We start from the raw sequence: 26189 nt of genomic DNA, 5'->3' as shown, positions 1-26189 counted from the left end.
CGCGTTTTGTCTTACATGGGTTAGAAGTTTCGGAATGAGCTGATTTTTGGTGAGGATGATCTCTATGGTGAAGAGATCATCCTCACCAAAAATCAGCTCATTCCAAAACTTCTAACCCCATCAAAATTGATTTACAAAAAATGGACGGTTCACGATTTTTCAACGTGTAAACATGGGGCTAAACATTTCGGAATGGGCTGATTTTTGGGGAGGATGATCTTCTAATCATAGAGATCATCCTCACCAAAAATCAGCTCATTCCAAAACTTCTAACCCATGTAGGACAAAAAACGTTTGTTAAAGTGTGTGGTAAAACTTAGGGTGCTGAACATTTCCCTATATATATATATATGGGTCCCGTTCGGCACCCTAAGTTTTACCACACACTTTAACAAACGCGTTTTGTCCTATATGGGTTAGAAGTTTCGGAATGGGCTGATTTTTGGTGAGGATGATCTCTATGGTGAGGAGATCATCCTCAACAAAAATCAGCTCATTCCAAAACTTCTAACCCCATCAAAAATGATTTACAAAAAATGGACGGTCCACGATTTTTCAACTTGTAAACATGGGGCTAAACATTTTGGAATGGGCTGATTTTTGGGGAGGATGATCTTCTAATCATAGAGATCATCCTCACCAAAAATCAGCCCATTCCAAAACTTCTAACCCATGTAAGACAAAAAATGTTTGTTAAAGTGTGTGGTAAAACTTAGGGTGCTGAACATTTCCCTATATATATATATATATATATCGGATCATGGGACATAAGTAAAAAACAATGATTTTTCAAAACATGGGTTAGAAGTTTTGGATTGAGCTACACAATCTGAAACTTCTCAATATATCAAAAGTATTTTACAAATTATTGATAAAAAATTGACGGTCCACATTCTAAATCAATTTTAATGGGGTTAGAAGTTTCAGATTGGGTTGATATTTTCTAGGATGATCTTTTCATCATAGAAATCATCCCCACCAAAAATCAGCTCAATTCAAAGCTTCAAACCCATATTTTTGAAAAATGATTGTTATTATATTGTTTTATACATATGTTTCTACTTATCATAAACTCAAACTCTTAACCTATCTTATCCTAATCTATTTGAATCTATATAAATCCATCTTAATCTTCATGGAATGGTAGGGTCTATCACATTACTACTTATTATGATGCTTATTCAATTCTAGTTGTGTTCGACTTTTAAAAAGTAAATATTCAATATATTCCTAAAATTCAATGGTTCAATCGAATCATCAAATTGAGATAGAAACTTGTAGACTGACAACTAATTTGATATTCGTGCCATTTTATTTTATTTTATAGTAACCTAGGGTATCCTACATCCCGCATGGCCAACCCTGCAAAAGTTTCCCAATATGCCATAAGATAAATCAAGAGCCACCTAATTTCGAATGCAATTAGTTATACCACTGAGCTAACTCCTTTTGTTTTTTAATATTAGTAATAAGATATTGGAAAAATTATTAAAAATAATAATATATTAATTTATAATTATTAAAAATAATAATTTTAACAAATTTAGCAAAAAAGTAGTAAATTGACGGTTGGACCACCGATTTTCAAGCTAACGAAAATACCCTCATGAACACCACACAATCCAACCACTGGTTTACATGTTGACGAAAATATCCCATGAAAACTGGTGTTCCAACCGCTAGTTTATTACTTTTTTGAGAAATTCAAAAAAATTATAATTTTTTAATAATAATTAATGGGAAAATTCTTATTTTTTCATAATTATTCATTAATATTTTATTTTTTAAATAATTTTCTCTTGTATTTATTTGTAATACTAAAAATTATTATTATTATTAAGGATTTTTAGAAATAATGAAAAATTATATTATTTTCTAAGAATAATACAAAATAAAAAATCATTTGTTATATTTTATAATTAGATATTCATAAATTATAATTAATTCTTATAAATATGTATTCCTAAAAATTATATTTATTTGTAATCTTAAAAATTATTATTTTTAATACTTAAAACTATTATATTAATTAAAAAATTATAATTAATACTTACAAGTAATAAAATTATTATTTTATAATTATTACAAAAATAATCCAGACTTCATATATTTTAACAAATATAAACTATATAATGATCGGTTCAAATCTTTATTAGAACCCAAATTCACAATTCAGATCCGAAGTTATAGAATGGATTGGATTTTGGGTCGGATCCTGTCCATTGGCATCTCTATTCATTATTATGCAAAGTGTCATGCCGAAGTGACCTTAGAAATTCATACTTTTCTGACATGTATTTAAACTCATGTCCTGATATCTATGATTACGTAAACACATCTACGTCAGCAAAGTGTAAAACGAAGTACGTTTCTAAGTCACCATTTGCACGTGCGTGTCACCAACAGCATAATTAAAATTGACAACCGTAAACTTGCGACACTTCACCAATTTCCCACCAGTCAAACCTAACACACGTACGCTAGAAATCAAAATAGTTAACGACGACGTTCTCGAAGCCAAGGCCCTGAACGTGCTGTTATGACGGTGAAACAGCCTGGCCTGTTATTATTTCTTTGCATCTGACGACGTTAGATAAATGATTTTCTGACGCCCCTATGTGACACACATCCCCACCACACAACAATAGGTCATTTCCCTCGGGATATGTATAATTAAAAATCTTTTTCTTACATATCCCCAAGGAATTGATCTATGATTTTGTGATGAGGGGTTATGCCAGAGAGAGCATTGCATTATGACAACTATCTAAACTCGATTGACGTGGCTAGGGCATAGATCTGTTGATCTTTTCTTTATGTACCTGTAGAAAAAGATCTATGACTCTTTGCCCTTGCCACATTAATCGAGTATAGATTAAGAAAAAAAAATTTGAGTAAGAAAATCACGACTCAATATAATATTGTGATATAAGGGCGAGTTGAAAAATACGTGATATGGGTACAAAACTATTGATCTTTTTCTTCAAGATACACAAGAAAAAAGATCTATGATTCTGACCATGACATGTCAGCCATGTATAGAATGTATACCTTTCAACGCATCTTTATATCATTAGTCATAAATAAAAGCCTAATAATTGATAATAGAAAAAATTACATGGAGGGACATCTTACTCATTAGTCTCAAAGTTGTAGGGCTTTTTTTAATAATCCATTTAGTAAAACTTTCTTTCTAATTAATTCCTAAATGTCACTTCTCACATTTCATACAAGTAAAACGTGGAATGTGCACAAATTGTGCAAACTCATATTTTTCATTGAAAAAATTGGATTTTCGACATTCTAATGGAGTTTTGAAGATTTCATTTCAACTTAAAGGATTTAAGAAGGACGAAGAAATCATTTTTCAAGGTTTCAAGCATGTTGAAGACGTTGAGTTCAACAATAAAAAATATCAAAGTCAACAATAAAATGTGATGAGTTAAACAATAAAAATGTTGAACTCGATAACAAATAAAAAGTGGTGACTTTGAAAATAATGTGGGACCATTAAGGGAAAAAAAAGTTTACGTGACTATCAGGCAACCACTCCAAATTAAAGGACTATTTAGATTGAAAACCCTCCACGAAGGTACTCCAAGTAATTTTCCGTTGATAATATTCAACTATTATTTTTAAAAGTTATGCTTCAAATTAATTTCAACTTTAAATTTTGTAATCAAACTTACTAACTTAAAGTATGAGATAAAATGGGTCAAATGTTGGAGTATTGAAAATTAAATTTAAAAAAAATAATTAAAAGCCAAGTATGATTTAATGTGCTTTGCCCTATGCAATCCTGATCGAATAGAGATCCATCCCTAGATCTATCTAGATTCGAATATATATTGCTTTAAAAACTATATTTTTAAGTTTTTTTCAACTTATTCTTTTATACTAATTTTCTACAACAGGTATTCTTGCAAAATGAAATGATATAATAATAAAATAGAATAGTATTATAAGTTTGCAGAAAAAAAAAAAACAAAATCAAACGTTTCAAAATTATTTTATCCGACTTGACCCGAGATGAATTCAAATATGATCTGAGTTGGATCCATTTCCAAATCTCTATAATAATAATAATAAATAAATAAATAAATAAAAAAACTCAAACTTGAATATGAATGTGCAGGTGCTAATTAGATCAGGTAAAGGAATGTGTACGTAGGTGCTAATTAGCTTATTTCGTAAAGTCTTTGGATGATGATACCTGAGACCTAAGTACAATTTCCACCAGTATCGAGTCACTAAAGTCATTAAAACCAGGTTAACTGATTAAAAAAAAAAAAACGAAGTTGCCAACTAGCTTAGTTGGTAAAATCTTTAGATGATGATACTTGAGATTACAATCAGGCTTCCTAATAAAAAAAAATTATATTTAGATTCAACTTAAAGTAAAGCCTCTTAAATTTTTACTAAAACTAAAGTAATGGTATTATTTGAAATTGAAAATATCTTCAACATTTCAAAGAATGTCGTTATGATGGCATGATATGCGTGTTTAGTACTGCATATAACTATTATTACTCCCGTTATGTTCATTATATTTCATTTAATTTAAACCAGTTTATTGAACTTAATGTAATAATATTTAGTGCTGGTTTCAATACAACTAACTCCACCTTTGTTACGTCACTTTTACATAATTATTTTATCATTCTTAAACCCAAATAAATGAGTTGGCTACATCAAGTTAGTAATCAATGTAAGAAATCCAGCATCACCTATACCATGAATATTCATGACTAGATACAATCCCGAATCCTTGGGATAAGACTTTGATGATGGTGATGATGATTAATGGTTCAAGTGCAATCTAGATAACAACCTAACAAGGGGATGTACAACACAATTAATTAAGTATTGATTTTAAATTGTGATGAGTAATTGTCTACTCACCACAATTAATAACTTCTAAAACAAGACAATTCAATGGATCATGCATGATAGCATTGTTAATGGATTAGGTTAATTAGGATCGGATTGAGGCCAACTTGGTACCAATCCTGTAAGGATTGGATCGGATAAGGGACTGATTAGATAAGTATTGGATAGGATCTTTTTTTGATCTAGTTTTTATTGGCTCTCAATATTAAGATTTAGATCCAATCCATTAACAATCGAATTGGGTCTAAATCAGGCCAAATCCCATTTTATTTATGAAATCTAAATTAACTTCATAATCTCAAGAAAAATATATAATTTACATACTTTCTAACATATTATCGGATTAGGACATGGTTTATAAGGATCCAACCCGATACAATATTAAATCAAAATCTTATCCAATCAGATCCTTATCAAAATCCAAAACATCGGTCAAAACTTGAAGTTCTTGAATTGTATTTTGGGTTTCATATGATCCATTGACACTAATGCATGAGACATCCTAAATAAATCCATGGATAGATTTGTGTCTTTGTTTTGGCCTTTTAAAGGCTTATATATAATTAATTGGGTCTTTCTTGTTCTAGGGTTTATGAGAAGGATTCGTGTGGACATAACCAACAGTGGTGTACATCAAGCTAGTTAAGACTAAACTACACTTCACCTACCTCCAACCAGATTGATCATGGTGAACTACTCAGGATAAGTTTGGGCCAAGCCTGGCAAAACCATTGTCTGTTGACTTCAATGCACCCATTAATACTGAGTACATGCAGCCTTCGGTTCAATAATTACAGATTCTAATCGGCCAAGTCAATGATTATCAAGATATAACGACTGCTTTGGAGAGTCCCACCTTTTTAAAGAGAACCATGATGATTAAAACTCCGCATGAAGAGTCGCATTAATTTTCTGTGACTAATCAATCAACTCGAAGAGTTGCATCTATTCTATTCATGGTGGTTAGTAAGTCAAATTTCAAGTCTTTTTGCCTAAAAAGCCAATGTGTTGGGGTTCATCATCTCATACCACAAATTTTCTATAGGCATCTGTTAATATTCTTTAATATATATAAATTAATTGTATCAAATTGAAACATGGTCCAATTTGAGGAAGTAATTAAGATAAAAGATAATATTGGATGGAGATTTTAATTATATCAATTAGAGTTTGCTTCTATTTAGATATTTTTTTCCCCATTATTTGCTATATAAATTTTATAAGGATATTCTTGTAAATAAGATATAACAACCAAATAATTATTTTTCCTTAATGATAGTTTCGTAGCAATGATCAATACCAATCTATCTTATGATTTGCAAATCATCCAATCTATAATAGTCAAATAGATAGCTCATCAATTCGATGATAATGATGATCATCCTCAACATTGTTGTCTCCACGGTTTGAGAAGAGAAAGAAAGGGTTTTTCTAAGTCATTTGGATATTGTTTTTACTAATCTATGAGAAATGACCATGGTCAAGGGCATTTCATTAATTTCAAAAAACATAGTCTTAAGTTTCTAAAGTTTGTAACTAAGGTATTTTTCTTCAAAATTTCTTTGAAGGGAATTTCATTAATTTTTTGAAAAATAATCTTTAAACTTCTAAAACTTGAATTGAGATATTTTAATTTCAAAAGTTCCCCACCCCTCCACACACACACACACACACACACACACACACACACACACACACACACAAATATTTGATAAAGTGGGTACTAAGCAATCAATATTCTTTTTAAATGGACTTTTTGATATATATTTTAAAAATAAATAGAATTTTGTAGTCATTTTTAATTAGCTAGAGTACTATCTTTTGCAAGACTTGATCAGATTTAAAATATATTAAATTCCTTAAATTATTTTATAGATTTAGTCATTTAATATATATTTATTTGACTCACCAAAGCCACGTCATGACTCTTGCAAGTTGACTCAACTCGATGGACATCTTAATCAAGATATTTTACAAGTTGAAGAATCGGGGAACATCCATTTTTTGTAAATCATTTTTGATGGGATTAAAAATTTCGGAATGGGCTGATTTTTGGTGAGGATGATCTCTTCACCATAGAGATCATCCTCACCAAAAATCAGTTCATTCCAAAACTTCTTACCCATGTAGCACAAAACACATAGCACAAAACGTAAGGTAAATAGTAGGGTGTCGAACATACCCTTTTTTTTTTCTAATTCTTCGTGAAAGTATTTGGTGCTTAATTCAATAGTATTTCAATTTATCAATTCAGTGTATTTTCTGTGTGATTTGGTTGAGTTGACTTAATGTCATGTTGCGAATTTTAGATCCGCAATCCGGCCTATGGTCCATAGTCCGACCCATGACCCATAATCCATGGGTGAGATAAAATACAATTATAAATGTTTCACGAGTCGACTCACATAGTTGATTTGGCAAATAATCCAAATCACCAACTCGTTATTTATTTATAATGAAATAATCTTTCTACCTTTAAATGTCAATAAATAAGTTAAAAAAATATCCTAAAAGAAAAATACTTAAAAGTAACTGAAAAACATTAATAAAAAGTAATAATGTATTCATGGTTTTGAAAATATTCATGAAAATAAGGTTCATGCTGATCTGGACTTGCCACACAAAATCTTTTAAAAATTCTCGTATTAAATATTCATTAGGATAACAAATATCAAAGTTCTGACTCCATTTATTTTTCAATGAATCTCATGGATTAATTGAAGTATTAAATAGTAAGGATTAATGCTTAATTAAAAAGGAATCAAGAGTTCCCTAGATTTACCACGGTTGCTCACAAAAGTATAACGGCAATATTAATAATATACTAACTAAAATTTATTTTAACACTTTATTTAATGTAAACTTATCAAATCACATGCATCAAATAAATTTAAGACCATCAAATTGTCTTTTAGTGTCCATACAATCATATTTGATTATTCAATAATTAAATTTGTATTTGTATTATTCAATAACTAAGATAATAAAAAATAATAAAATCCTTCAAGTCTCTCTTATGGGCCCATTAGTCATTCATATTTGATTATCCAATAACTAAGGTTGTTTTCGTATTATTCAATAACTAAGATAATACAAAATAATTAAATTCTTTAAGTTTCTCTTCTGGTCCATCAATCATCAATCAACATGCCCAATTGATTATCCAAACATTATTTAACCTTACGAAGATATACATTACACATAAATTAAATATCATAGTAAATTTAATATGCATAAATATTCACATTTTCATTATAAATATCATCATTTACATGTCAACTCGAAAAGCAAATAACATGCAAGTCTCATTAAAAGATCACACGCATCCAATTTCAATCAATTTTTATCATTATCCAACATCCATCCCAAGCAAGGGATCTTCCTCGAGGGCTTCTGCGCCTTTCACCCAATGACCCATGGTCTTAACTTGCTCGTTTAGGGATTATTCCCAAGGCCCATCCGTCTTTCCACATTCATTTCTAATATAACATAAATTTGCTAAAAATATTGCATTGTAGGAATTCAGATTAACATTTTAACAACATGCCAATAAATCAACATATTTCAACCTCCAATAACATTCAAATATGCAAAGTGTATATTTAAGTAAAGTAAAAATACTATAAGAATTCAGTTCGTGGGCTAGAGTAATAGCGAAGGAAACGATATTATTTAGATTGAATTACAAGCAATCTTGGAAGTGATGCGGTTAGCGCGAGTGAGAGAGTTCAAATGGATTATAATCTCATTTGATTTGATGTATTCTATCAAATGCATAAAGGGAGATTATACTCCGTCATGGAAGTATGAAGAGACCCTATTTGGAGATCGCAAACCAAGGTCGAGCGTTTGATGAATGTGACTTTGAATTTCAATGGAGAGAAGTTAATAGGGACAACAGATTTTTAGCAAAATTGGGGGCTGATTCAGATGAATTTTTTATAATTCAGGATAATTCCAATGTTCCTCAAGATCTTTGAAGAATTGTAGAAGAAGATTCATCTTATATTTACACTCGTTAAAAGTGGTTTTTGTTTCTTATAGGGAAGGGTCCCTTTAACTCTAGCTTATCCATCGAAAAAAAAAAATACTATAAGAACCCTACCTCAAGAAAAGTTATTCTAACAAACCTTCTTGAATTTCTTCCTTCAACTTTAATTCTCTAAATCTTCTTCTTCAATCATCGAAGGAAGATAATTTTGGTATTAATTTTTTTTAATCTCAATGAATTCATAAGACAATAAAATAAAAGGTGGAATTTTAACAAAAAATTAGAGTAAGTGACCCTTCTCTTAATGTTTATTTTTTCTCTTTGGTAAAGAATATACTCATGCAACAAATAATGCTTTATTTCTCAAACAAACTTCTATATTTAATTCAATAACTCTCGATTTTTACTTTGCATGAAATATTCTAGATCACATGGCACATCCTTATTGACCTAAAAACTCACAAGATAAGCCAGAGAAAAGACACCTTACAACATATTTAATAAAGAAGAATTATAACAATTTAATTTTGTGAAATCTTTTTTTATTTTTAACCATCCGAGTAATTAATCTTCCTTTATTTAAGTCGTGATATTGCGGGAATGATTTGGGAAAGCTCCCATTTTGCATGCTTTACAGTTAATTAATTATTTATTTATTATAATTTAATATCCACCAAAGACCTTTCTTATTTTCCCCTTCACTTCCACTTTAATCTCCTATCAGCCTTTAGTGTAATCCTTAAATCATCCTCACTCAAACCCATTAGACAGATTCCTAAATAAAGTCCAGTGGGCTAGATCTAATTGCTATAAAAATAAAAATAAAAAGCTTTGGATTTAGGTTTCTACACTTAATAATGACTTTACAAATTGAATCAACAAGTCAATTCCATTGATTCTTGCGGCCAAATCACCCCGATCAAAATCCAACCAAATTAAATTGACTCAGCCAAGTTTCAAATCAACTTGGCGAGTTTTAAAACTATGGTACATATCTAGTGGTAGGTTAGTAAATGGCATTGTACATGCAACGGCCTAATTAAGGTGGGCAACTATGAAGGTGTGACACTTCACCTGCCTCTAATAAGTTTTCTCTGTCCACCAAACTCCATTAGAAAAATAAATAATTAACCTTCTAAAACTTATATTAAAGTTACATAAATTAAAAGAATTAAGAGTTGTCCTGGGGTGACACAGGATTTACTGTGATTCTCACAAGTCTGATGTGGACATGCATACATAATAGTAGATGATTTTTACTCGTATCGCGAGGAAATGCATCTATGGTTACGTGCACATACTACGTTAGACTTGTGAGAATCGCAGTAAATACTTTTTGTCATTTCAGCATTTTCCTAAGACATATCATAGTAGCCATTGTGTATGATTTTGTGCTGATATATATATTGCACTTGCAACACGCGTTTAATATCGACAAGTATTAAAGCAAGAGATTTCAATTAATCACTCATTCATTAATGCTAAATTAATGCATGTATTTATTTGGCTCTCCTTACAGTTTTCTACCTTTTAAAGTCTTATTAATTAACTTGTAATTATAGTTGATGGAGCTGTTTTTTTGTCCTAGGGTCATAGTGCATGTATTATAGAAGTTGATGTTTGAACATCATACATATGAGATATGACCCACAGTTGGGTACAAGCTAATTAAGACAGCAACCCTCACCTACCTCCAACCAGATTGATCATGGTGAACTACTCAATCTAAGCAGCCAATTAAGCCAATATTTTTTTGTTCGCTTTTTATTTTTAATTATTATTATTACTATTATTTTAATGAGACCAGTAACTTAGTGCTAACAAGTAATGATCTTAGGTATATGGTATAGTCATTCATAAATTTTACCAACTAAACTAGTTGGCACCTGTTAATTATTGGTAGATACCCGAGAATTGAAGAAATTGATGATTGATCGAGGCTTGTGTTGACCACAATGTCCTCAAGAATAAGTTATCAAATGGTCCCGACTCGAGCAAAGTGTGAGTCTCATTTGAAACATAGTTCAAAATGACCCACTTGATCACAAAAATCTGTAGATTTTTCCAACAGCACCTCCAACCAAGCCAACATTTGTTTGTTGTGGCTTGAATTTGACAAAAAAGAAAGAAAGAAAGAAAAAGTTTGGACCTTAATTTATGTTTAGATATAGTTGTTGAATGGTTAGTTGTCAGAATTTGATAGCCATCAACATCAATAATTGTTTGTCAGATGTTAGTCGCTCGCAAATGTGATTGACTATTGGATAGTGGATCGAATTACGACATTCCAAATTTGTTTTGGAAAGTGCGTTGCTTCATTAATTGAGATTAAGCTTCCTTATGGTGGTTGGGGTGGAACAAGGATAACCATGCAAACTTATGGTGTTGATGTGCTCTTAAATAATTGGTCCAACACGCCTTTATTTTTGAGGTGTAATGAAAGAGCTATTAATAGTAATATGTATCCCAAAATACTTGTGGCATTGGAGTAGTCACAAGAGGTAATTTCGGAAGATTGTTATGAACTCTAGGTAACTAGAAGAGGAAATCCATAACGCAACTAAACCTGGTTGATGCAAATGAATTCGGAAGGTGAGATGAGCTTGGAGACTCTTCTGTTAGAAAAACTAATATAGAACTTTAAAAAATATTGCTCTGAGGCACGTAGTATTCTACGTTGTCTTATAGACAACAGACGCCCCCACTCCGATTAAACACGAAGATGCAGATGGGTTGCTGGCGAACTTGTCTTCAGGATACAACAGAGCCCAGTTCTAACACAACTGTATATTTCCTCAAAATTTGCACTATTTTGAGAAAATCTGTCACACTGAATCTCGGATACACGAATGCCTCTTTTTGTAGAAAATTTTTTTAATTAGTTTTTTTTTTTAACAGAATTAATCTCCATAAATATATATCAATTTTAAAAATCACACCCATTCGTAAATGGTTTTTGAATCTCAATAGGTATGAAACCCATTGGAACCACTAGGCACCTATTCGGATCAAGGAATCCGTTAAGCACCCTTAAGCTCCTTCGACACCTTTCGGTTTGGCCTTGGTGCCTATCCAAAATTGGACGGCCCTATTAAATATTTAATTTTTTTCTCTCTCTCTTTCTTTCTTTCTTATTTTATATATATATATATATATATATAAAATAAAAAAGAATTATTAAATTTCCATATAGCTTGAAGCCATTAGGAGCTCTCAAGGAGAGAGTCTTTGGAATGAAGAAAGAGTTGAGAATAGGTTCTTATTTATAGGTATAAAAATCCCTCCAAAACATTTTAAAAAGCAATGTGGGATTTATAAAAATTTGAAAAAAGGAGTCAAAAGAACTTTTACAAATTCCAATCCATGTGAAAAGTTATCAACCAATAGAAATACTCTTTTTAAAAATTACTTACTTTTCTTTTAACAAAAAGTAAACCAACCATAAAGTAACTTTCAAAATATCATTTTTAAAATAAACCAAATTAATTTTATTTGAATCAATTTTAAATAAATATTAATCATCATTTATTAACATTTATTTTAACATCTTCAGCTTTGAGTTTCTCCCACGAAGTAAAAGGGGTATCTTGTGAAAATCGACACTTCAATTGGATAATCAATTAGAGTCATATGTGTTGAGTGAAGGGGTGTTAAGGGCTTGGCAAATCAAAGCTTAGATGAGAAAATTTGTCACTTGTGACTCAACTATATAGTACAATTTCTCAATTATTTGTATCTATGGACATACATATACTTGATTCATGATGGCGAACATCTCAAGTTTGTGTTCTTTTTGTTGGTATTTACTACTCTCTCTCTATATATATTATGTTGCATCAGGCACTTGTTCGAACTACTATTGGAAAAATTCTCATTGGTATTATAGCTCGTGTACTGGAATATCTAAGCTCTAATTTGGTTAAGGGAAAGTAAATCATTAGGTATAGGTGTGGCATTATCTAAATGAAATAATTATCTTTGGATTTTGAGTACATTTTTTTAAATTGGTAAACCTGATTTTACTAAGATCAATAATTCAACGATGGTAAGAAATGAATCCAGGCCTATGGCATCATTATCTATGGACTTCATGAATTAAGGTAGTTGGCATGTGTACATCTTGGTATGGTTTGATGTGATTCGTCATAATAACATAACATATATTATAGTGACACAAAGGAATATGGTTTTATTTGCACGACTATATATGTTTAATGGGACCATTCAACCACTATGTTCGACAAGGGCCTAGGTTGAAGGGAAGCTTTAACTTTTATTTGGAATACAATTTGGCAAAATACAGCTATAATGATTTCCAAAAAAAAAAATAAACACGCAAAAACACACACACACACACACACACACACACACACACACACACACGCATACAATGAAGGGACTAGAAACTTGTACAGCTATTAATATCCTCACAAAATTCTCTGATTTTTCTTTTTAAATGAGGAAAAATTATATGAATAAGGGGTTGTCCTATTTAATTTGTCAAATTAACTAACGATCCACCAAATTAATTGTCAACCTACTCCCTCTTTCTCTCGAAACCCCATCTCCGTAATGCACTTGAGTTATTGTTTAAAAACACCATTTTTATAATTCATGATTTTTTTATTATTCGTCCCCGTATTAAATCAAACTTTACCCACACCATATTTTTTTTATATTTCCAAATCCCAACTTAGTTAATTACTACATCGTGGAGTACAATCACTAATGTTAGGGCCAAGTAGGAAATGAGATTGTAAATCTTCAAAGATTGTTAGGTAACATAATAAATATAGACGACATTCAAAAAATCAAGTTTGAAGAAGGATCATCATAGGTGAGGACAATACTTAAATATAGTGCCAAACATTTTTTAATACATGGGCTAATTTTTGGTCAGGATGATCTCACCATAGAGATCATCCTCATAAAAAATCAGACCATTTTGAAACTTCTAGTCCATGTATTGAAAATGTTTGACTTTCTTTAGAGCTTCTGAACGCTAAGGCCATACATTAAAGAGCAATAAATACTCTTAGGAAATTGGATTTTGTATTGAAAATGCCTTTTAACAAATTATTTTTTTACCACAATATCCTCAGATTCCTCCAAAGTGTTTATTGCACTTTAACAGGTGCCCCAACAATATATATATATGGGGATGGATCATGGGACATATGTAAAAACAATGTAATAATAACAATTTTTCAAAATATGGGTTAGAAGTTTTGGATTGAGCTGAATTTTTGTGAGGATGATTTCTATGATGAGAAGATCATTGAAAAAAAAAAAATCAGTCCAATCTGAAACTTCTAACCCCATCAAAAGTGATGTAGAATGTGAATCGTCGATTTTTTACTAATAGTTTTTAAACCACTTTTGATAGACTTAGAAGTTTCAGATTGAACTGATTTTTTGTGAGGGTGGTCTTCTCATTATAGAGACCATCCTCACAAAAAAATCAGCTCAATCCAAAAATTCTAACCCATATTTTGAAGAACCATTGTTTTTACATAAGTCCCATCATCTGCCCTATATATATATTTCCGATTAATAAAAAAAAACAGTAAATTGTTCATATTATATGGATAAAAGTGAAAGGAAAATACTTACAATCCCAATCACATTAATGAAAACTACTATACTTCACATAAGATCCTAAAATGGTGGGTAACTTTAAATATAAAACATGTTATACATGGATAGGATTGTCAATGGGCCGGGTCCTAAACAGCCCAGTGATAATTTGGCCTCATACAAATCAGAAATCACCTATGGTTCAAGTCCCGCCTTACCCATTTGTTTTCTTATACGTATTACGTAATGCAAGTTATCGGGTCAGGCCACTCGATAGGCTTAGCTCCTCAGCTTAAACCCCACCCGGCCTAAACATGTAATGGGCCTCGCCCAGCCCGATAACTAAACAAGCCTAGTAACAGTCTACTCAAACCTTGGGTAGGGCTGGACCAAAACGTGACCCATTGACAGCCCTAGTTGTGGCAAATCAATATTAAAGGTCTGCAAACTAAGGACCCATCCCTATGTAATGGTGGGAATGTGGGATTAAAAAGGGAAAAAGAAAAAAAAAATTTCTCTTAATACAAGTTTTTAAATTTCAATTATTATTTCGGTAAGACCAAAAAAAAAAAAAAAAAAATACTTTGGTTAATGGGAAAATAAAATTTCAAAATGATAGAAATATTATAGAATTCATATGAAAAGAGGAAACGTGCATTATGATTTCCGAGAATGATAACCCAAGCACAGTATCACACTCATAACACTACCAATTTATGTTCTCTAGTAGACCTCTCAATAGGATTATTTGAACTCATATGAAGTTCTGACCATCTATCAGAACAAAAAAAAAAAAAAAAAGATTGTTCTTATAGGATTTCCAAGAAATTCTTTGATTTTTTCTGGAAGCAAATGATTATTCATCTGCTTTGCACAAAAAATATTAAAGGGGGTATCCTTTGCTATAAGTAAGGGGGGAAAAGCAACATTTCTTAAAAGTTTCCATGCATACAAAAGGTTAGATAACTTGATGTCAATCCTAACAAGAGGAACATTTACTGATAGAATCCCTTATGATATGCAATTGAAACAAGTTTTTGCTAATGATAAAAAAGGGGCATTGAATAATTTCTAATATATGACATTCATAATTATAGTTTATATGCACTACGTCATAATGCGCCAAAAACGACTGCCCCTACAGTCGCAAAAAGAGTCGTTTTAAAAGGAGTGGTTTTTTAAAAACGACTATCAAAGACAGTCGGAAAAAACAACAGTAACATAACGATATAGCGACGGTCAGCGACCGTCGCTATAGGGTATTTTAAAATAAAAAAAATATATTTTACACCTGCCCCCCTTCACCTGTTGTTAACTAGTGGAAATACCCCTATGTTTGACATTGATGTCCTAGACCCCAACTAACAATATGAAAAGACCCAAATACCCCTCGTCTTCAACTTTCATAAATTGATCGGTTGTAAAGCTTGCAATAGAGATGCAGAGATTAAGATGTGAATTAAGACTTTGGGCAAGTCGAATTCGTTCCACAGGGACAATGAAGATTCAAATATTCATTCGGTTAGAAGTCCAAAACAGAATTGGAAAACAGATTTTTCTTAAAAACAAAACAGATTTGTTGCATAAATGAAATGGAAATTAACTTGCAATTTGAAATAAAACAGAAAGTAGAGATTGAAGATATAAGAAAGGAGGTTTAGAGAAATCAAATCAGCTTTTGCAAACTATCCATAATGTAGATCAATTCCAAGAATAACTCAATCCATGTAGCAAGTCATTGCTCATGGATCGGAAGGTGGAGCGGTTTAATTATTAAAGGTAACCAAGAGACATTCATGGAAATTCATATTTAATTGAGATTGCCTAGCTTATATTCAGATTCTTCACAAAGCATAACCGTTCTTGAACTTATCTAAGTAATGGCTATCAAAGTTTGAATCAGAAATATAAGTAGATCATCTAATCAAAGTAGAATTTCTAGAATAGTAAACATGTAAGCAAAATAAGGAATTAAAACTACATTAGAGGGATAAACTTGCTTCGGCATCATTGATCTCTCTAAAGAGGATCTAGCCGATCATCACAAGAACTAAAATTGCAGAAATTAATAAAAGAGAAAAGAGAGATTGAGTGAAGAAGATGATGATTGATTAGTAATGCTCCTTTAATAGCTCTCCAAAGGATTACAAGAAGTATGAATGGATCACTCTTGAAGTTCTCACTACATTCAAGAGGTCTCTCAACAGAAAATTACAAAGAATTCTAAGAAGAAACTAAAGACAATTAAAGAAGAAAAGAGCCTAAGAGGGACCCAAGAGGGGACCCCTTCTTTGAAATCAACCCTCAAATTATAATGTTTGTATTCGGGTAATCGGGGTGATTTAGCGGATAATTCGATTCAAATGACCCAATCAGTTACAACCACCGAAGCTTCTAGAAGCTTCTGTAAAAATCTCGAGGATAAATTCCTCGAAATGACCGCGACGCGGTCTTGGCTAGCCGCGGCGCGGTGACGTGGCGCCCAAATCGATCGATATTTTTCTAGAAACTTCCTTTCGGCCCGCGTATTGTAACCATAATTGTTATTTCTTTTGTTGGTTTCCGAATGTGCCCTTTTCACCTGAAATTAGTAACAAACTATTGTTAGTCACATTAATTTGGGATTTAATAAAATTTATTATTATTTTAAGGGAACTAGTATTTATATGATGGTAATCTCGGTGAAAATCCTAGACCCCAACTAACAATATGAAAAGACCCAAATACCCCTCGTCTTCAACTTTCATAAATGTAACTAAAAATCATTAATGATCTCCCACTCCTGTTTCAAATCAACACCCACATTCAGTTCAAACTAAAAATCACAAAGAATAATTCTGAAATGGCACACTACTTATTTTAACAGAGTTTGAGCTTCTCAAGGAATGGGGAGGTCTCAACAGCTCTTGCTTTCACCAGTGATATAGTAAATATCATTCTAACCGTCCTTCATCCTTGTGACGTAATCCTTGAGGTTGGTCATCACGTTCATTTAACTCGAGTGGATCTGTAGTTCTAACAAAAGGAACTCAGAATAGAACTAAAACAGAAAAAATAATTGTACTTGATGAAAATTGTGCTCAAGTCATAGTAAGATTTCAGTTTAAAATAATATGTTACAGCACATAAAAAGTGAAAAGTGACCCTTTAAGACATTTAAAGATGATCCCTGGTGCATGGGCACTCCAACTGATCAACATAATAGGCACCAAAAAAAAAAAAAAATTGCAGCCACGGAAGAAGTTGAACTGCAAGGAAACTATTTTCTTACCAGCCTTCAGGGATGAAAAGTGCATCACCAGCACGAAGAATCACTTTTTGGGAGTATTCCATTGAGTGCTTTGCTCTTGAATGAATTGAAAAATCAGGGTTTTCTAAATCTACAGAACTACCATAATAAAAAGGGAAGAATCAAAATAAAGAATATGAACACAGCATTAATAATAGGAATTTTAAAAGTTATTCACAGAAGTTCAACAAACCAACAATAAAGATAAGTAAATGAGCTTTTACAATTTTCCAGATGGTTAAAGAAGTAGCATACCTGTGGTTTGAAGCCTCGCCATATATAGGCATAGGGTATAACAGGGGACTCGCAGAAGGGGGCCATAAAACAACTGAGATGCACCAAATATTAATCAATAAAGACAACGTTCTTACATAAAGTTCAGCAAAATTCAGACTTGGAAGCCCAAAAACTAAGATACCAGATCTAATGTACTCAATGCAGAACCATTAGGCATGTATGTGTGAGTGCATGACCTCAATAATTTGTTGGTAAAAAATAACCCTAAACTACCATTTTGTTTTTGTAACAAGGGGTTTCCAAGAGCCCCCTACCATATATAATAATGACTAATGAGAACAGACAAGGAACTAGCTACATTTACCTATCTTAGGAGACTAATCAGTAAAGCTCATCCAAAATAGGTTCCTTTCGAATGGAAACCTTATAGGGATTTCAATGGCCAAGGTCTAAATAATAAAAATTCACTAGAAGGATAGAAGCATGGAACAATAGTGATATTAATAGTGCTCAACTTTTTGGCTTCATGAAAAATTCCATCTTTGAGAAGAAGACTGGAAGGCTTTGCGTCAGAAAGGGTCTAAAAACCTCAATCAAGCACAGTTAGTAAGTACAAGCCCAAGATTGAAATTCGGACAAGAATCACATAAAGTATGGCCAAATATGAATAGGCTTAACATCTATGAAAGTATTGCTAGCTCTGTTTTTTTTTTCTCTTTGATAAGTAGCTCCGATTTTTTTTAATTTTCCTTACAATTGGGGAAGGATTTTAAGAAAATCTAAAAGCTATTAGTTAGTTTAAAAGTGCTTTTAAGTGGAGTTTTATGCTAGGGTAGCATAATTAACATTGCGGGCATTGACATTTAGATTGCACAGTAACTTTGAGGGCTCGGAAAGGCGTTTAGGAAATCTAGGAGCCATATGATTTTTGAAGGTCACTCATAATCTATTCTTTTAGCGAAAGCAATTCAAGCCTTCCTAGTAATTGATCTATTTTCTTGCAAAACCAAGCTAAACTCTTGTTTCCACAAGAGACACACCAGATGAAAGAGTCATGATTTATCTACTTATGTGTTGTTTATCAAGGAAAGGACAATGGCAAGAAGCACTTAAGAATGATAAACCTTATAAACTTATACTAAAATGGAGAAACACAGATTATTAGTCTCAAAGACAATAAGTAAAATACCGTGTTTGCATCCAGCAACTATGCATAAAAGGTTATGATGTGGATCATAGTGAGTACTAGATCTGGATCTAGCATTATTCATCCATAAATTGATACATGCTAACGCCTTTGTCTCCAAAATTGTTGGCTGCATGAACCAAACAAAGGTAAAACAAAACAACAATTAAAAAAAAGGCAACAATAATGTTTGTAAAAGCAACAGTTACTTGAGTGTTACTTAATTCTCTTTGAAGACCAAAGTATAGAAACTTATCATGAATAATTCAACATATGTTTTAACCTTAAAAGTTTGGTGGAGGGTTAAAATCTAAATGAAACATGACCAGAATGAAAGAATAATAAGAACTATGCAAACCATTTGAATGTTTTCTTTCAGAGATTCCAATTGAGACCTCTCTTTAGTCTCCATATTTGAAATTGGGACCTGCATGAGAAATTTATTATCAAGTAATTGAATTTCATTCCCAAATTGTGGCATCAGCTAGTAGTAAGTCCTCAATAATGTGAATGATGTATCATAACTATTGATGTTGATATAACATAATAAGAGATCTCAGGAATATCTGAAAAAGGAATCCCAGATAACAAGTATGCAGATTGTTGACAAGTGCCTAAATAGTGCAATGTGCACTTGTAAAAGATTTCGACTGACATCCACAAATCATTATCCATATTTTTCATTTTTAGAAGTATTCATAGAAATGAGAAAAGTTTTCAAAGGTGTTTCAAATGGGATTATATTACACTTTGGTGATTGTGGGGGGAAATCCTGTGGAAGACTTTAACCTATGCCATTTGTCATACGTAACCTGAGAACTTCTGAAGAGAAATAAAAAGGTAAGGCAGACCATGGGCCGTTTACTAGTGGACTGGGCTCTTATTTGGAAGGAGTTTCGACTTCAGAGATGTAAAGGTAGAACATTTTGTGAACACCTGGGAGGAATTGATATATGGACAGTAATTTGTCACACTAATCTATTTTTTCTTCTTGATGTAGTCTTGAGAGGAAACTTTTTTCCTTTTTTCTTTTTTTTTAGTTTTATTTTAATAAAACCCATAGATTCATAAAAAATAAAATGTTTTGGACATCTCAACAGATAAAGAAATCACATGCATTGGGATTTTTTTACTTCAACAAATGAGTTTAGTCTTACATATTCACATCTCGCAGGTACATTAGACATACTTCTTTGATCCTTCACACTTTTTCTCATAGGTTTAAGAGTTAAAACAGGGTTCTGATCCCAAGCAATATCAAATCACAGGAAAAATTGCTAATATACACATAGCCTGATATTTTGTAACTCAACAGACATTAGGTGCATGGTTCAAAGTTTTGCTATGTTTCGATTGAACATTTCATTTTGGCAGAGATCAAAACCAAAAATTGATCCCGAGATGTTGAATGTTTCAGATTGTCTCAAATATTTTGGTAGAGACAATCTCAGTTTTCCTCCTGACCAAAACATTGCCTCTAGACTAGATTTTAAACCTTGGTTAGATTACAGATATTGCTTTGAGCACATTTGCACCTTAAGTTTCAACCTCATTGAAAGAACTGAGAGAAAATCTTCTATTTAAACATAAATTATAACCTTGTAAGAACTGAGAGCAAATTTTTGAAGAATTAAAGCAGGATGAACAACCTAACTTAAAAGCACTTCCATATATCAACCTGCGCTAAATAAACTTGATGAGGAGAATCCAAAGAAGCCAAATCGGCTTCATCGATGGTGTGTCCTGTCTGTCCATGAACTTCTGACTGAAGACAAGCACCATGACCATCCTCTAAATGTTGAAGACGTTTTTTGCAAGAAGTGATGAAAAAAGAGAATGGTAAAGGAACTTACAACAGAAAAAAGCAAAATATAATAAATTAAGCTGAATAGGAAAGCAGCAATCTTCCAAATTCTAACTCATCAAAGAGAAAATCCCTAAATCTAGTAATATATGAGTGGTTACCATCTCGTGACTTCTAAGATCACCATAGAAGACTGGTGGGGATCTGGACAGCATAGCCTCCACAACAGAAGACCCTGCTTGTTCCTGAAATTTCCATGCAAGTGTCCAATAAATATAGAGGTTGATAATCAAAAAAGCATATATTAATCCACCAATTGCAAATCTCCTCATCAGTGTCGCAATTTCCAAAAGTGTTCTAAATCAGAGGATGATACAGAATTCACCTTGGCACTACTGGTGAACTTTCTTGCCATCTTTCTTGGAAGAGATAAAATCAGTTCTAAATCAGAGGATGATACAGAATTCACCTTGTGTATTCTTCGATATTGAGCATTTCCTTGGTACCAAGTTCTATATGAAAGTGCCTAGAAACATAATTAAAATACAGAACAGAAACCAAATTAAATCTTGGGTGATTTGGACAGGCTCTACATTTTTGTTGAATATTTGAGATACTCATGTTTTCAAATAGAGGATATACCCCTTGATAGTCTACTAATTATAACACTTTGTATCTACTTTCCTCTCCAGCTCTTCTAGAAAGCTTTGCTCAGAGGCATATAAATTTGTTTGAACCTTAGTATATTAATCATGATTCAGTTGTAAATTTAATAGAGAATATGATTGCCAGCTTGATCCTAACAGATAATTATCACTATCATTATCATCAAATCCTTTCAGGTTCAAGTAATATTATAAAAAACTACTTTTCTACAAAGAAAAACAATTGAAAATCATAAATTCAAGCTTTTATCATCTGGTGTGAACAAGAAAACCTTGTGAGGTGTTGTTTTCAAAATTACAAAGTAGCAACCAAAAAAAGGCACAATAAGGAAATTAGGGGACAAGAGTTACATTTTCTTCATCCCTTGGTGCGAGCTCCTCCCGAGGAAACTCCAAAGCTTCTTCTACTTTTCCATTACAAATCAATTCTATCAACCTTTGCTGCTGCAGATGGAAAAAAAGTTGGGGATTTGTATCCAATATCTGCATACAGATCCATCAACCTTTAAATCAAACCAAAAAATAAAATCAAAACTATACTATCGAACCTGATTAAAGTTTCGATATCAGATCGAAAACTTAGAACCAAAGTCGATGAAGATTAGAGAGAGAGAGAGAGAGAGAGAGACCGAGAGAGAGAGAGACCGAGAGTTCGATCTGAAGAAATAACAAATCAAAAAATCAAAATCATTGAGTGAGATCGAGAGCTCAAACCCTAGAAAAATTCAAAAGAGGGAAAAAAACAAACCAACCTGGCGCTCTGGATCCAACTTGAACAGATCGAGTTGAGAGAGAGCGCGATTTTGTTTACTTAAGGAGAGATGAACACAAAGGAATTCGATAATCAAACCAGATCGGGGAGAGAGAGAGAGATATTCGTTTTTCTCTCTGGGGAAGAAAGGGGTAGTTTTGAGTGGCTACTGGCACACCAACTTTTACTTATTACCGTCAGTGATTCCATAAAAACGACGTGGAAACGACAATCAAACACTGTCGCCATTAACGACAGTCTGTAACTGTCGTTTTTAGCGCAATGGTAGTGTCGCCAAAAACACAATATGACGTAGTGCACATGGTGTAATAGTTCCCTAGTCTCAATCCATTAAAGTTTAGAATAAAATATGACTTGACTGATTGAAATATTAACAAAAACCTTTTATACATTATGGGTGGTTATAATTAATGACATTAGTGAATGTTGTTGGTACTAAGGTAGGCATAGGATTTAAGATAGCACATTCACGCTGACAGCTATAGTTAGGAGATTGGGATTAGCTCAAGGAGAATCTTTTTCAATTCATTATAGACTGAGCAAGGTACCTAGATCTACATATTTTAACGGAACAAAATTGAATGCCCAAAGGTGATAGATTTTAACTGAATAAACTAGGACACTCGATTAACCTTGCTAGGTGATTAATTTTCTCACATTTGAGTAAACACTAAATATGCCAAAGTTTCGCCCAAAAGATGAATCGAAGTGATTTTGATAAGTTTATCATAATAGAGGCCCTACACTCTATATTAGGAAATTAATCAAAGTACTAATAGAAGCATTTTGTCATTCTTTACCGTACTTATTCTTGTTTCCGTACATTCGCACGCATCTAGCATCCATGTCCTTAATAGAACAAATTTTTCGGAATGGTAAGAGCAAGTACAATTTACATTGGGTGTTTTGGATCTCGACTTGGCACTTTTAGTTGAGAAATCCGTGGAACTCACCAAGGATAACACTGCAGAACATGATAATATTTTTCATCCTTGGGGGAGATTGAATAGAACTAGTCTTATGTTTATGAGAATGATAGTTGTGAACAATATCAAGACTTCCAACTACGGATAACACGCTAAAATATCATAAGGTTATAGAGGATCATTTCAGATTGGTAGATAATTCATTGGCCGGCACATTGATGGCGGAGCTGACTACTATGAAGTATGGTGGGATTCGAGGAGTACAAGATCATATTCTCAATATGACTGTCAAAGTTAAAAAAATTAAGTGAATTGGGGATGAAAGTTGATGATTCTTTTTTAGTTTAATTCATTCTCAACTCACTTCCAACTTAGTTTGGTTCGTTCAAGATCTACTATAACATGAATAAGGACAAATGGAGTTGGAACGAGTTTTCTAGTATGTGCATTTAGGAAGAAGTGAGGTTGAGATAGGAAGGACATTACTCAACATTTGCTATGACATGAGGAGCTGGAAAGAAAAGAAGAAAGTTAAGAAAATGGAAGAAGCATTCATCGAGGAAAGGCGATGGATCTGAGAATGGTGATCAGACTCACGAGAGAGATGACAATAATGTCAAATGTTACTTTTATTGCAGAAAATGACACATGAAGAAGGATTGCCTAAAGCGAAATGGTTGGTTCGAAAAGAAATGAAAGTTCCTTTTTTTTGTATGTTATGAATCAAACTTAGATGAAATTCCCTTAAATATTTGGTGGATAGATTCTGGAGTCATACTCGTGTTATAAATTCAAGGCAATGATGATCAATGTCTTAAAATACTAATTTATTCACACTTTCCCCAGGCATTTATCTCGATTTTTATTTTTATTTTACTATATTAAGTAAATAATCATGTTAAGCCTCAGATTATCACGTTGCATATTCCACCCTATTAAATAGGCTTATTTACATGAAATAATTGTATTTATCGAAAAAAATTTATGCACATATTCATTGTGTAGGTTAAAGTTCAAATCATTGAAAATGAGCCAAAAATCGAGAAATCAATTTTGCACTACAATCATGTGGACCAATGGAGCATCCCAGTCAAAATCTAGCCCCAAAGGAGTCAAGATGACCGTTGCGGCATTGAGCCTTACCTTCGCGACGATAGAATTAAAGTGGATCGCCTTAATTTTTTGTGAATTTACTTCACATGTGATTTTATCCACAAATATGACGGAGGCTCGAAATGGATCCTTTAAGAACCTCGGATTTCTATAAATAGAGATTTTTCCCAATATAGAAAGAGCCTTTGGTCATTTGGACTTTTCTCTTGCTTCTTTCCTTTAACTTTTGGCCCTTAGCCTTTTCTTTTGAAATTTTTTATTCTTAGATTAGGTTTTTATTTCTTAGTTGTTGTAATTAAATGAGAGAATGAGGAAGAGAGTGTAATCTATCTTCTTTAATGAATGGTAGTTTATTTCTCCCCATTTGCTTTTCTTCCCTTATTTGCAATGACCTTGGGCTAGTTTTTCTTCTATTTGAAGAGTGAATAAGTCTAGAGTAAGATTGTTTTACAATAATTTTAGTTTTCATTCATCTTTTCTATGCTTTATTGTTCATGAGTTCACTTCAAGGCTAGGCCAACTCTTATGGCACAAGGCTAAAGTGAACTCTTACACCTTATATGTTAGAGTTGATGGATCATATTTAGATCAGATCATGATGGCTCATGCATGTTTAGATATTTAGTGGTAGGTATTTCACACATGAGTAAATGAAGGAGATCTTCTAATTTAATATTTTATTTTACTTTAGGCACTTCTAATTTAATATTTTATTTTGCTAAATCTTTCGATTTAAGGAATAACACCAAGTATTTATGATTGAGTTATCAAAGACGTTAGAAACTAGGTTAGGTTGGATTTAATTACTCTAGGTGGAATCCTCTCTAATGGTGTTTCTTCTATTTTCTTAGTTTACATTTATATTAGTTTAATTTTTAGCAATATATAATCATCTTTTGGTAATTTCAAAATACAAAAACAATTTTAATAGCTTTGGTTTAAAGTAATTTAATGTTTCTTTATTTTATTCTTCCCCTTTTCCTAGTGTTTGACCCTCACTTGCCTCTCAAGTTTGGTTATAAATTTTAAATTTTTCTATACACATCAAGGGATTCCTTACAAACAAGAAGACGATAAAAAATGACAGATCAATCTTGATGGGGAATCGTCTCAGAGTGAAAGTGGTAGTGATTGGAACTTATCGCTTGATTTTGAAGATCGGTCATCAGATGAATCTTACCAATACTTTATTTGTTCATTCTTTTTCTAAAAATTTAGTTTCCTTATCTAGACTTGATAATATTGGATATTCATTTACTTTTGGACATATGATTTTAAATTTATTTGTGAATTCTATGGTTGGTTATGGTATTTTGTGTGATGATTAGTACAAAATGAATCTAGATCATGAATTTGCCCAGTCTTTAGTAACCATACATTCAAATGTTGATTTAAAGTGTAAATTGTTAGATGAAAATTCCTCGATATTCTGGCACAGAAGGCTGGGACACATTTTCAAAAAAAGAATGCAGATATTAGTGAAGGATGGGGTACTTGACAACCTAGACTTCACGGATTTCTCAATGTGCGTGAATTGTATTAAAGGAAAGCAAACCAAGCACAACAAGAAAGGTGCCACTAGAAGTAATGAGCTTCTTGAGATTGTTTACACTTATATTTATGAACCTTTCACCACTCCATATTTTGTGGTGAGAGATATTTCATTGCCTTTATGGATGACTCCTCACGATATGATTATATTTATCTTTAGCATGAAAAATCTCAATTAGTAATCATCA

General features: G+C 32.3%; 1 protein-coding gene across 1 annotated transcript; it reads right to left on the bottom strand.

The window, feature by feature from the left end:
* Positions 1 to 17529: 17529 nt before the first annotated feature.
* On the bottom strand, positions 17530 to 22639 carry LOC147383117 (lysine-specific demethylase JMJ31-like). The gene is made up of 9 exons (XM_086427277.1): positions 22629 to 22639; positions 22392 to 22527; positions 21991 to 22122; positions 21360 to 21500; positions 21136 to 21219; positions 19529 to 19597; positions 19174 to 19300; positions 18003 to 18075; positions 17530 to 17846 (listed from the first exon to the last, which is right to left on the bottom strand). Exons 1-9 carry the CDS (start codon positions 22637 to 22639, stop codon positions 17726 to 17728), a joined length of 894 nt encoding a protein of 297 aa, XP_086283403.1. The 3' UTR covers positions 17530 to 17725.
* Between the last annotated feature and the right edge of the window lie 3550 nt (positions 22640 to 26189).

Source organism: Akebia trifoliata, chromosome 16 (assembly GCF_017979445.1).
Source record: "Akebia trifoliata isolate Shusen 1 chromosome 16, ASM1797944v1, whole genome shotgun sequence".
Classification (NCBI taxonomy): domain Eukaryota; kingdom Viridiplantae; phylum Streptophyta; class Magnoliopsida; order Ranunculales; family Lardizabalaceae; genus Akebia; species Akebia trifoliata.
The sequence above is the reverse complement of the archived record's forward strand: the minus strand, read 5'-3'. Positions and strand labels throughout refer to the sequence as shown.

Excerpts from the sequence above, each read along its gene's own strand:
- LOC147383117 (XM_086427277.1), bottom strand. Across the intron at positions 19,598-21,135 it reads ATCTTAGAAGTCACGAGATG|GTCCCAATTTCAAATATGGA; the intron begins GTAACCACTCAT and ends TTTCTCATGCAG. Across the intron at positions 19,301-19,528 it reads TGAAAGAAAACATTCAAATG|CCAACAATTTTGGAGACAAA; the intron begins GTTTGCATAGTT and ends TGGTTCATGCAG.